The sequence below is a fragment of the Pongo abelii genome, chromosome Y (assembly GCF_028885655.2).
Source record: "Pongo abelii isolate AG06213 chromosome Y, NHGRI_mPonAbe1-v2.0_pri, whole genome shotgun sequence".
NCBI classification, from domain to species: domain Eukaryota; kingdom Metazoa; phylum Chordata; class Mammalia; order Primates; family Hominidae; genus Pongo; species Pongo abelii.
In genome coordinates, this window is record NC_072009.2 from 14,731,241 (window position 1) to 14,745,011 (window position 13,771).

Consider the following 13,771-nt stretch of genomic DNA (forward strand, 5'->3'; position numbering starts at 1 on the left):
GCTCAATCTCCTGCAGCACTACTCAACGGAGTTAGGCCCTCAGAGAGGGAACAGAGAAGAGGACAGGGAAGCAGCCCAGGCCTGGGGGTTGAGAAGCCTGTGGGTCCCGGAGTTAGGATGCACATAGAGAAGCCAAGGCTCAGGGAGGAGATTGCAGTGAGCAAACTCAGGCCATCATGGGCTGGTGGAGAAAGGTCTATAAGGGAACTGTAGTTCCCACATTTCAGGATAGGGGAACCCTAATCTGCTAAATAGGCATAATTAGCAAAGGTCAATGGGTAAGAAGCCAGGATCAAGAGATAGCTGCCTCATCATCCCTTGCTAGCTCCCTTCTCTGTCCTGAGGCGTGCCACTACCTGGCCTTCAGTTTGGGATCCACCAGGGCTGTCTCACCCTCCATACAGATGCCCATCTGAGGCCTGTCCAGGTCTACATCCTCCCAGAATGGCTCTCCCAGGCCTGCCAAGTCCCATTTGGATGAACCCAGGCTCTCCTGACATGCTTGTTCCCCTCTGCCATCCTCATTCACCCAGCAACTCCCCACCCACAAAAAAGGCAGGCCATCGCACAGGGAATCTGGAGGACCACACAGGGCTCGCAGGGGAGGAAATGTGAAGAGACAGCAAAACGGAAGGGGATCCTCTGTGTGTTTCCAGGAAGGCAATCTGGCTGGACATTAAGGCCCACCTCACTATTGCTGAGGACACCCAGTGTCTCTTGGCCCTGAGCATGTGCACACAAACACATTGTCTAAATGGCATTGACATCAATACTACCTGAGTGATCCTCAGATCCTATACAACCCCTGTAAAAATATCAATGACCCATTCTTCTTAGAAAAGTAATCTGAGAATCCTAAATTTCCTGTGAAACGGCAGAACATCCTGAAAGCCCAGAGCAATCCAGTAAAACGCACAAAGCTGGAGGCATCACACTACCTAACTTCATGATATACTACTACAAAGCTTTACGTACCGAAATAGGATAGCACTGCAGAAAAGCAGAGACTTGAGCTTATGAAAAACAACGGGAGCCCAGAACTAAGTCACTGCATTTGCAGCTAAGTCACGGCCTTTTCCCAAAGAAGCAACAACGCCCAGTGAAAAATCAAGTATCTTCTATAAACTAGGTTGGGGACAAACTGAATAGCCACATAAAGGAATTTACAAGTGGATAATTTATCACCAACCTCCAATGTCAGACAGGAAACAATAAAAATACCAGAACAAATCACAAGGAAGAAGCTCCATGGCATCTCTGTAGGCAATGATGGTCTCAAAGTGACTGCAAGAGCACAGTAAACACCATCAGAAATAGAGGATGTAATCATATCAAACTAAAGTGCTTCACCACAACACAGAAAACTAAAGAAACAGAAGGGGCATCCTACAGGATGGGAGCAATGATTGGGTCACCATAGATCTGTTAATGGGTCAATATTCAAAGTACATAAGGAACTCCCCACAACTCAATAGCTTGAAAACAAATGGGCAAAGGCTGGAATACTCATTTCTGAAACTAAGACATACAGTTGTCCAGAGGACACACTAAAAAGTCCTCATCATCCCCAACCCACCAGGAAAATGCAAATCAAAACACAATGAGATTTCTTCTCACTTCAGTCAGAATGCCTATTTTCCAAAAGACAAGAAGAAAAAAAAAGAAAAAAGAAAACCCTCATTTCTGGTGAGGATGCAGAGAAAAGGAATTCCTTGCTCACTTTTGGTGAGAATGTAAATTGGTGCAGGCATTACAAGAAGTTTTATGGGTTTTATTTAATATAAACAGTCTTCAAAAATCTACAGGTAGAACCACCCACCATATGATCCAGCAAATCAAAATACCCGGGCACGCCCACAAGTACACAGATCAGTATGTTGAAGGTGTGCATGCACCCATGCAAGTATTGTTGCACTCATTACATTTTCCCTAGAGCCAAAATAACGGAAGCAACCTGAGTGTCCCTCAATTGATGAGTGGATTAAAAAAATGGGGTAAATACACCTACGCGGAATGGAAAAATGTAATGCAATAATAAATAAGGAAATCCTGCCAGTTGTGACAATGCGTGTGAATCTGCTGAATGTGTGCATGCCATTTTGTTAAGTCACATAAGCCAGGTATCTGAAAGGCAACTAGCACATGACCTCATTCTTATAAGAAATTGAAAAAGCGGACTTCACAGAGGTAGTGACTCCGAAGGCGGGGGTGAAGAGGGTGCACTGAGGAGATGCTGGATCAAGAATTCATATTTCTAGTTAGAAAGGAGGGATAGGTTAAAAATATTTTCTTCAGCCTGCTGACTATAACTGGTGATAATGTATTCTTTCTCTAACAAAATTCTAAGACAGTGCATGTCAAGTTTTTTCACAACAAAAATGACAAGTATGTGAGATCACGCATATGTTGATTAGCTGGATGTATCCAATGCATAATATATATGACCTTTTGAACAACACTCCTTATGTTATAAATATGTATCATTTCATATGACAGTTTCAAATAAACATACAATTTTTAAAACGCCTTAAGAGAATAAATGTCAATAAACTATTTTATTATAAAGCGGTGCTTTTCATTTCTATCAAAGTCTTTTTCATGACACAGGAAAGAATGCAACATCGTTTGGTAAGTTAAGGAAAAATATATATGTGCACATATATATATATAAATTTATAAATATGAAAATCGCAATGAATGCTGACGATGAGTTGAAAGATAGAAATTAGAGGCACGGAGACTACAGTCCATGAATTGAAACCTTCACTGCATGTTTGAAAAGAAGACGTGAGGAGGTAGAAGAAAAAAGCAAAAAACTCAAAGCCATGCCAGGGCCATGGGTCACACCTGTCATTCCGGCACTTTGGTAGGCTGAGGTGGGAGGATTGCCTGCACTCAGGAGTTCCAGAGGAGCCTGGGGCAACATGGGCCCATATCCAAAAAGTAATCAATTGCTAAATTAATACATAGCTGGGAAGGGTTGCATGCACCTCTAGTGCCAGCTGTGTGAGAGTCTGAGTTGAGAGGATCACATGGGTGTGTGGTGTCTGGGATGCAGTGGGCTAAGACCCTGGGGCTGCTGTCCAACCTAGAAGACAGAGTAAGACCCATTCTCGGAAAACCAACAAAAAAAGAGTCACATTCGGCAAATTAAAACTACGTAGTGTGAGGAGAATCAAAATAAATGAAACATCATTAGAGCCTACGCGATCCGATGGAGGAAACCAGCTTTCACATAATAACAGCGCCAGATGGGGAGAACAATAAGAAAGGGCAGAGAGAACACTGTAAGTAATAATACACCAAACTCCCCAAATGACTTAAAAGACATAAATGTAAAAAGAGTGCTCCTTTTCCATTCAAAGCCCTTAATAACAAGTGCAAGTGTCTTTTTCTGAATCCCTGACACGCATTCAGCTAGCCTGAACCTCTTGGTGAAGTTCCCAGACCACGATGTGCCCTTTCTATATGCTCTCATTTTCTTATTTCCTATCACTTATCTGTAGCAGGTCATAACGAATCATGATTGTTTGACATTCTTTGACACAATGAATAATTCAGGTATGAGTTCATTAAACAATAGTTTATGACATGTCGTGAAGAAATTCTGTACGCATGATGTTGGTTAAAAGATAATACAAAACTGAAATGGAGGAAGAAGAACATTTTCTACGTTTCATCATCGTGCTTGTGTTTACGCAGCATGTATCTACGAACTATAGCTGCCTGCTGGAAAATCATCTGACACAATCACTTGAAAGTTCTCCTTCCGCTTGGGAGACCACAGGCATACCCACTTTTTCACTTTTCCACCTTTTCGATACACTGAGCGGGATGAGTGGAATCCATGGGACTTTTGGCTTTGCTGCAATGCTCAGTATTTGTTTTTAACACTGTCATTGCTAGATTGGCCTGAAATAAACCGTTCATTATGGCTCACAAAAAGAACTCATCTCTTTCAGCTCAGAGTCTTTCAAAGAGGAATTTCATCCAGACATTCTGATGTCTGACGCCACTGCCAAGAGATTCAGAATTACAAACTAAATTCAGATAGAGAACAGAAAGGTAGATGATACAGACGGAGAGAGTGTGGTGGGGAAGGAAGGGAAAGAAGAAAGGAAGGGTGTAAAGGAAAGGAAGGAAGAAAGGAAGGGAGAGAGAGTGACAGATGTTCAAAGACACAGATACAAATTCTAGCATGGTTGTAGAGATAGGCATGTACAAATTACCGCAGGTAGTGTGGAAAAATATGGGGAGACATAGGTGGAGTCAGAGGAAAGATACAAACCCACGCAGAGAAATAAACATACACAACTACAAACACACTAAAAACTACAAACACACACTTGGTACTTTAAACATGAAAAAGACCCTGACAGTAGATGTAACAGAGGTGTTTCAGAGTTACTGAGGCAGAATACAAATCCGTCAGTACCCTTAGCGTTTGTGGCCCATGTGCACGGATATTCAGTGGAAGAAGCGTTAGACAGCCTGTACAATTCAGCACCATCTCTGATAATACCAAAACAATGGATCTCATGTGAAATCACTAGACTGAATTGTATGTAGGATTTGAGGAAGGAGCCCAGTCGGCTGCATTCAGTCGGTGGGGTGGCAATATGGCTGAGCCACCAACCCATGGCACGCCCTTCCATTGTAGACAGTTCCTGGTTTGCTGCCTGCCTTGTAAAAAGCTCTTCCCCTACCACCACTTTAAAACAGGCTAGTTCCAAAACTAGCCCTAGCCATCTATTTATGGTCTCCTTCTTATCTATTTACCTCCTAGAGAAATCATTGCAAGACACCTTCCTCAACTTTTTCCTATGCATTAAATTTGGGGCAAGACCTTTTCACATGACCTGATTATAGGCAAGTCCCCAGACATTTCCTAATCTGAGTTGCCCTGAGTGCAGGCACCAATCTGTGGCCCCATTCCCACTATAGGGATACTGTACTGGACCACAGTGTCTTTGACCTGCACACAGTGAGATAAAGGGCAGCTTCACGGGGCCAAAGGGTTCCGAATGTTTTCAGAATAATTTGCTGAGAAAACCTGTTTCTCCTGTGTTTGTGGGTCATGGGGACAGTAGTCAGAGGAGGACAAGACTCCCCCTCCAGAGCTTCAGCAGTGTGCCCAGGAGCAGGGGCAAAACTGGGCTATAGATTTTCAAAGCTCAACTGCTGATACCGAGCAGGAGGTGTGGAATGCGTATTGAAGGCAGTACAACAGATTCATGAACTTTGACTGTCAAACCTTCCTCCCTGAAACAACATAGCTCTTCTCACAGAAGCTGTGCCGACCAGAGTACATATGGGACAGGAATGTTAGCACTCTACTAGTGTGTGGCCAACATGGATGCTCATGTTGGAACTGTTTTTTCTGGGAACCGGGAAGAAAGTTCTGCCGCCGACACTGAAATCCTCCTCACCCATCAGTGACACAGGCAACCCCTCGTCTTGTGCATAGACACAGGTGTTCATGGGAAGCCGCCACCCACCCGTGAATGAAAACTGTATGTGTTGTCCTCCTGTGTGAGGCTTGCAACACATACTGTGCAACTATCTGCTCTTTACATTATTAAACTTAGGCAAAGTATGCTGAAAAGGCCACAGAAAATCAGAGGGCCCTGGGCTCCAGAAACAATCTGCAGTGCCAATCACTGGGGAGAATAGAGCCTCACTAGAGTTTGCAAGAGCACAAAATGCACTCGTAATGTTGGTAGCTACATACACTACTGGTTCCTCACCTAACATACAATCGTGGAGAAAAGCTTAACCCAACTAAAGATGTAAACATCAACAAGAGCGTCCATATCCTGTGTCATCAAGTGACAAGACAGTCCATGCGTGGATTCCCCAGCAATCTTATATTCCACAAATCCAACCCCTTTCCCCGCACTTCTGCCAGTCTGTGTTTTCCCTTAGTCATCTACGCCAAAAAGCATATCCTGAATGCTTTCCCACATGCCTCTGTCACCTTTCCCACAGTCCCTCCATACACCTTACCTGCCCATTTCTTCTCACGTTGATGTGTGAGAAGTTCTGAGGGGCTGATTGTCCCAGAAAAGGATTATGCATTCACCTTTAAAAGAACGTGAATTCAACAAGAAAGGGAACTTCAAGATTTCCATCATCCTGTGCTTATCTATTGTGTGTGATGATACCCAAAATGAAGGATTTTAGAGGTCCCAGCAAACTGGGCTGTGGAAACCTTAACCCCTTTCCTTGAACTACTTCTGCTTCCATAGGACAAAGTAAGTTTCCAACTAAGCTGTCTTTTGCTTTGACCTCCCCAACTCTGTCCTGTAGGAAGAATCCCAACACATTCCACACCCATTCACTCCACAATTTTAGAGGCCCAGCTCCAACACAGACGGGTCAGTTCCATGAAGAAAATAAAGCATATTGATTGATCAATTCAGTATGACACCCAAATCCAGGGGATAAACGTACACACACACACAGAAACAAACACACACACACACAGTCAAACATTCTTGAGAATATTTATTTGGCATTCCATACAATCCAAGTTTACCCCCTTTTCCTGTCTGATTTTTTTGTGACTGGGTCGGTTTTTCCTTTACTTCCTGGGCATAAGACCATGCTGAGTACTGACATCCTGCATACGGTAGTAACTTTTTAGGAGTTCTGCTGTTTTAAGTAAGGTCCGATGCTCCCTCACAGTCAACTCAACATCTGGGAGTCCCCTAGAGAAACACAAACGCATGTCAAAATGCATTTCTCTCAGCCATACTTTGAAATGTTTTAATTGCAGGGCCCGCTGAGAAAAGGATATCCCTTCCCCATTTGTGATCTCTTAAACTTCCTCCTACCATGGGTTACAAACTGTTCTCCGCAATACCTGCCCCATTCCCAGTACTCTCTGTGAGGGGAGTCAGCTAACAAGATGCATTGTACACTAAAAGCACACAGAAATCTGATGCGGCAATAGCTCAAGGAAATCCATCAATCTAAACAATCCTTTGCGGTCTAGGACAGGGATGACCAGGAGGCACATTCAGGGAGCCCAATCTCATGGAGTAGGTAGGATGACTGCCGCTGGGGTTGACGGCCATGGAATCAAGGGCTACAGATTGAAGTGAATGATTTTCAGCTTCACTTCTCAGTGATTCTGGAAATGGACTATGCTCCCCTGGGCTTAAGACTCACAGCTATAACCTGCCTTGCAGTGCAGTCTCTAATCTGCCTTTTTCAGCCCAATGCCATGAATGTCCTGGATTCTGTCACTCTCTCTCGTCCTCTCAAGGAATTTCTACATATAGGAAAGCAGCCTCAATTTCTACATTTCTGAAACGAGCGTCCAGGCTCCCTGAATAGGCAGGTGTGTCAACCCCCTCATAGTGGGCATCAAACAGCTCCAGTTCCAACTGAACGGCTCACCTGAAATCTCTGTTCCCTCTTCAGGTGGCTTCATCCTCTTGTAGTACGGCAGGGGATTGCGCCACAGGTCCTTACATAGGATCTGTCAGGGGAATCAATCGGCAAACGCCTCATCAGGGCTCAGACTGGTGACCCAAACAGGTGGGAACACACCAGGGTCATTGCTGATGTTTCCCAGTGAGGACCCACCTCAGCAATCCTATTAGATCCTGCGAAGTTGTGGTCAGAAAACCAGTTGAAGAAGTTAAGGCTGCTGTTGTGGTGTCTGCGGCGATAGGCCTCAACTTCATAATCTGGATACCACTGAATTGGAGTGGAATGAGAAGCCCTGTATTCTACAGAGACAGAAAGTTTTGTGGGAAGGGGACTGGATCACGTTGGCAATGATCCACCCACCATCTTCCTTCCACTACCCATCCTGGGAGCCACCTGTCACCTGTGATGTTCACCAGATATTCCTTGGTAATCACTTTATTCTGGAAGTAGGGGTTACTCCGAAAGAACAACATGATCCTGCAGAGATGAACGGGATGCTTCACTTCTTCCACCTGTCAGGACAAGGTGGAGAAAGTTTAAATACCTTTTTGGGTGAGGTGCCAACTGTTGCTCACAGGAACCAATTATTTCCCTTACCCTCCCCCACTAAACCCTCTAGCCTCAGTCTTGCTGTCCTCACCTCTAAGTTGATCATGTAGCTCAGCATGTCTTCATCTTGGTCAGTGAGCAGGGCTGACATCTGGGGGTGGTTTGCAATCTGATTCAGGTCAAAGAGCCTTTACATGCGGTGGAAGGAGAAGCTAGGAGCAACAGGGAAGAAGGCCTAAGAGCACCCAGAGGCTGGGGTAGGGGATTTCTCAGATCTGCTTCCACGTATATGACCTCCTTTCGCCTCCCCCTACCCCTAAAATAAGGCCCCTTGGCTTCACAGAGGGTGTATAATTCTGAGGCTGACTGCACTGACATGCGGAGGTGCGATTTGCAGAGACTTGCTGGTGTCTGAGGAGTGGCAGAATCTGCTTATAGCCGAAGACGCCCAGTCCCAGATCGGACTAGAAAGGGGGAGCAATCACACTGCCTTAAAAATAGCTTGATGCACACAAAAACCTATTCTGGTCTGAACTCGCTTCTGTTCTTCAAAAACATGCCCCAAACGTCTGCTGCTCGGCATCACCAAGGGTTTCTCTGCCGCACGCAGGAAAATAGTACCCACGCCTGCTGCAGTTTTCCCTAGCCACATTTGTCCGGGGCAACTCACCTTTGTTCCCCAAAGGTGGCGTCACATCGATGCCAAGCTGCCCATAAGTTACTTACACTTCCCCGAGAGCACCTCTCCACCAGAAAGGCAGAAGAAACACTGAGAAGGATACAACATTGGCCCAGAAGCCAGGGACGCTCTGGATGACCGCGCCTCTGCAGTCTAGGTGGGCCTTGCGCCTCCGCTCCATCTTTTCCCTCTGCCGAGAAAAGGCCTTCCTGGCTTGGGCATTAACCGGCCCCAGCTCCACCTGAACGGCCAGCAGCTCCTCCAGTGCAGACTCTGGGGTCATGGGCCCAGGGCCAGGCTGTGCCCGCTGGGCCTCCTCCTGCGGCTCCACGAGGCCCTCCTCCTGGGCCACCACCTCCACCTCCGCCATTATGTCATCCAACACCAGCACCGCCTCCTCCCCCAAAGCCACCTGCTCACTCTCCACCCCGGCCGCCCCCTCCTGTACAGCCTCCATCCTGAAGACGGTGCCCTCCTCCGCACTCCCACTGAGCAAGGCCTATGCTGCCCGAACCGAGCCACACGAACCCGGCCGCAGCCTTTATTGCACCCAGTGGGTCAGCGGGCCCTCAGTGCGCATGCGCGGGGCTCCCGGGCGCCCCCTAATGGACTGCGCGGGAAGAGCGCGGGGAGCCGCGCTGCGACCGCCTTCCTCCCATGCTGGCCAATGAATGGGAGGGCGGTGGGCGTCTCCCTGGGCGGCACAGCCACTGGTGGGCCTGCATCTCCAACTCCCCCTAACGCCAACTCCTCTCCCCAAACCTCCTCCGAGAAGCCCTGGGAGCTTGTGCCCGGTAGCTCGGCATCCTGGGACAGACGGGCTGCGTGGCATTTGGAATTGTGGGCACGGCAGCCCTGTGTCCTGACATCCTGAGTGTGGCAAGCCATGAAAATCTCTATGTGTCATGAACACATGAAACATCTCTCTTCGTTAGGCAGGCCAGCTGGATGGTACGGAAGCAATACTGCAGATCCAGAGAACTCTCTCTGGTTGCTGGGGCCAGGTTGACAGGGGCGGCCTAGGGGAAGTGAGTCGGGCCGGGCACGTGGGAGGAAAGTCGCCTCCTTGTGCTAAGGTGAAATTGATCTGTTGTAGAGGCCAGAACCCCGGCACACACTATCGCAGGTCGAGGCAAATACAGGCTCTGCGTACCATGCTTCCTCCCTGAGGATGCTGCAGTCCAAGGAGCATTCCAAAGGGCCTCTTGTCCTATGCCCTGGGCACACCAGAGGCCGGCCGCCAGGGTTGGCCATTGATGACTTGCGCGCACGGTGTTTTGCAATGCCTTGCCGACCCAGAGGCTCCCGCACCCGCTGCAGTGGCTGCGGTGCCTGCTGGTGGTGCTCTGCAGGCCCAGGGCCTGGGCCTCTGGCTCCTGAGCTCCTGTGCACAGTTGAGCCTGCGGGGGAGCCGAGCCCTGTGGCCATTGCAGGATCTGCGGGTCCAGCGGAGCTCCTCAGGAAACCTGGGTCCACGTGGGTGTGGGACTAGGTTCTCAGCAGGGCGATGCCCGTGGGTTTTTAGGGAGGGTGTCTGTGGGGGATCGGTCCCCAAGAGCCTAGGGGTGCGGAGGTTGGGCTGGGCTGCGCAGGCCGGGATCTGTGGGAGCACACAGGACGGCACCGTGTTCAGGCTGGAGGCTCTGCTGTTGAGGACGGCCGGAGTACAGAGCAAGGAGGCGGCCTTGGAAGAGGAGGCGGTGCTGATGGTGGAAGACATAATGGCTGAGGTGGAGGTGGTGGTTGAGGAGGAGACCGACGTGATGTGGCAGAAGGAGGGCCAGCGGGCACAGCCTGGCCCTGGACCAAGAACACCTGTGCCGTCAATGGACTCGCTGGAGGTCCTTCACTTGGAGCTGGGCTCCGTGAGTGCCCCAGGCCACAGGGCATCTCCGCCTTTTGGGCCAGAGCCATATCCTTGCAGCTTGCTTGTAGCAGCCCTGGGAACACGTGGTAGGCAAGGGGAGCCAAGCACAGCACTCACAAGGGAGAATCGCGGCGCCAAGGTCCCTTCCCGCGCAGCAGAAAGTCGAAGGGCACGTTTCCCTGGGAACGTCCCTGGAGGACGGGCAGTCTCTTTGCCATTGCCAGCCATTCAACCACCCCATGCTCTCGGTGCCCGTTTCCAACAGGCTCAGCCCAGAAACACAAGGTGCTTAAGACGGGTTCGCGGTGCATGGGGCTGCCGACCACCTCAAGGCAGGCACCAGCTCCCCAGATAGGCTTTCTTCCCCCTGCCGGCGCCGAACCCAAAGGGGTGTAGGCCTTGAGTCTATATAACCTCCTTTGCACCCACGCAATTCCCATGGGGAGCGCCAGGCACAACTCTGCCGCCGTTTCTTACTACAGGACTTCCCTCAAGTGGGCAGGCCCACCCCTCAGGGAGACTAGGATGAGAAGACAGCACACACCCGGACATCAGCAGAGCAGGTCCGGCACTCAGCACACAAAGGCCTCCTGCAGCTCATGAACCCGGAGAAGCAGCCGCCTCACACCACCCCGTGCCACCCCGCCCCTCCGCTCCTCAGCTGCAACCACCTGCCCACTTCTTCTTCCTCTCCGCTCTTGTCAGCCCAGGCCGTCTTGGCCGGGGTCCACCCACTCCACAAACCACCATAGCTGTGCCGTTGCCTCCTCGCCAGACAGAGACACAGGACCAACAACGGACGGTGACAGGCCAAATCTCTGGGAGATAGCCCTGCTCCACAGTCTCTGTGCTCTTGCAAAACTGCAGGGCGTCACGAGACTTGCCCACCCAATCATCTGGAGGCTTCCTGACCAGAGGTAGGTTGTTTGGCACACGAGATGTCGGCCTGGGCCGGAAACCATGATGAAGTCCCGCTTTGCTACATGATGGATTTGTAGGTCAGGCTGGGGAGCCTGGGTCGGTGGGAGGGGTCCAGTTTCTGAGTCAGTCTGTGGTCCCCCTGGGGACCAGGGTTGTCTCAGTGGGAGAACTGGAAAGTGGAAACTCGTGGTTCACTACAGCGCAGCTAGATAAGATGGTCGTATTGAATCCATTCTCTTTCTCCTTGATCAGGCAGGTGGAGGACCTCAGCGATCCCGGTTACCGGCGGCGGGATGAAGATTTCATGTCGTCACAATCTCTATTTCGACAGTGAAGTCATCATTAAGGAGTACTGTGTTGGCATCCTCGGTAAGGAATGCCTCCCAGCATGGTAGGGCAGCTGGTGTGTGGGAGGTGAGGTCTGGCATGAACCTTCCTGACTCCTCTCCCTGCAGGGTACAGAGTGTCTCATTCCACTGCAGTCCCGTGGTTCTGGGATCATGAAGGTCAAGCCTCCAGCTGCAGGCAGTACACCTCCTACCTGACCTTATCATATTGGAAGACACAACGGCTGAGCTTATCATATGAAAGACATCATGGCTGAGGTGGAGGTGGAGGTTGTTTGGCTGAATAAGACTGCCCGGGTTTTGGCAGGATTGCTGAGGTGGGGTTCGCCGTGGGGCATCCTGGGAAAGGACTTCGCTGGTCATTCCTTGGTCTCCGGGGAACTGGCTTTAAGCTGTGACCTGAACTCCCCTGGACCTGCTTCTGCAGTCCCCTAGATCATCAGCCAGGGCCTATGGCTCAATGCTTTGCAGTTCTATCCCATGGAGGGAAGGACAGCATTAGAGACAGAACAGAGAGGAGGCCAGGCGAGCAACCAAGGATTGGCAACTCAGAGGCCTTTGAGTCCTGGATCTGTGCCCCTCATGGAGAACCCAAGGATCATGGAGGAGACTGCAGTGAGCAATCCCAGGCAATCCATGGTTTGGGGGAGAAAGGCCCATCAGGAAATTATAACACCCACATGTCAGGATTGGGGAACGTTAAGCCACTAGGATGCATATGTGGCTAAAGTCAGTGGGTGAGAAGCAGGGCTTAAGGGATAGCTGTCTCATCATCACTTGCCAGCTCCATGCCCTGCCCTAAGATCTGCTACCACCTGGGGCTCATTTTGAGCTCAACCAGGGCCCTCTCCCTCTCCACGCAGATGTCCACCTGAGGCCCACCTAGGTCTATGCCGTTTTAGAATGTTTCTCCCAGGACTGTCTTGTTCTGTTTCCATGACCCTGGGCTGCCCTGACATGTGTTATCGTCTCTGACATCCTCCCTCCCAGTGCCCTGCCTTCCCATACAAGATAGTCCACCTCACAGGGAATCTGGAGGACCACACTGGGATCCAGTGTGCGGAAATGTTCTATTTTCTTCATGGACAGGTATTTTGGAGCTTCCTCAGGAGCTGGGAATGTGAAGAGATCGCAAAATGGTTGGGGACCTTCAGTGTGTGTCCAGGGAGGGAACCTGGCTGGCAAATAAGGGCCACCTGAGTAATGGTATGGAAATCCAGTGTCAGTTATCTCCTTAAAGACCTGCTTTGTTACATCACCTACTATTAATATAAAAGTTAATTTCTTACAATAATGAAAAAACAAATTTCAGTATGAAGAAATATAATTTATTGATAATTGTATGGAAGAACTCCTGACTGATCCATTTTCCATTGTAGTTCTTATGCGAGACTTGAGGTGTTTAGCAAGTTTTAACATACAGACAAAAGACTGGGAGAATATGTTCACTAATCCTTGGCAGAATTAAAAAAAAAATAAGATATCAGTATAGACAGATTTTCAACGAAGCTAGATTTGTTATTTGATTTTCATCTTAATGTTACATTATTTCTATTTGTAGTTCTAAAATACTCTTTCTTCTTTGAAATGACAGATGTATATGGTGGGATGTGTCAAGTGCCCTTGGTCCGATTAAATGAAACAATCATTGTTCTTTTGGAAACTGGAGTAGGGCTCACGTGTCAAGCTAGACTACAAAGTAGGCAGCATGCGGTTTGAGGAACAAGATCTTCTAGTGCCCGAGCTCTTTCTTCCTCTATGTACTCTATATCCTTATTTTGCTTTGCAGTTTACAATGTCATGTTGTTCCCTACTCCCTTCTTTCCCAAATAGAAACCAACTTTGAAAAACAATCAGCTTTCAGACATTTATCCAACTCACAGGCAAAGTGAGAGTGAACTGTAGGTGCTAGAAACCGCAATCCACTGCTGTCAATTTTATTTTCTCATGTACGTTAATCTCTCCCTC

At 48.8% G+C, this 13,771-nt stretch overlaps 1 protein-coding gene across 2 annotated transcripts; it reads right to left on the reverse strand.

Annotated features, from left to right (window-relative positions):
* Positions 1-6,490: 6,490 nt before the first annotated feature.
* Positions 6,491-9,245, reverse strand: LOC129053408 (testis-specific Y-encoded protein 3-like). Of its 2 annotated transcripts, XM_054545449.1 has the most exons (6): positions 8,772-9,245; positions 8,081-8,158; positions 7,841-7,952; positions 7,594-7,739; positions 7,405-7,486; positions 6,491-6,710 (listed from the first exon to the last, which is right to left on the reverse strand). In XM_054545449.1, the coding sequence occupies exons 1-6, from the start codon at positions 9,123-9,125 to the stop codon at positions 6,688-6,690; spliced, it is 795 nt and encodes a 264-aa protein (XP_054401424.1). In that variant the 5' UTR covers positions 9,126-9,245; the 3' UTR covers positions 6,491-6,687. The 2 variants fall into 2 exon arrangements, with proteins under 2 accessions (XP_054401424.1, XP_054401422.1); XM_054545447.2 differs by lacking the exon at positions 6,491-6,710 and having other exon boundaries at positions 6,790-7,486.
* Positions 9,246-13,771: the final 4,526 nt, after the last annotated feature.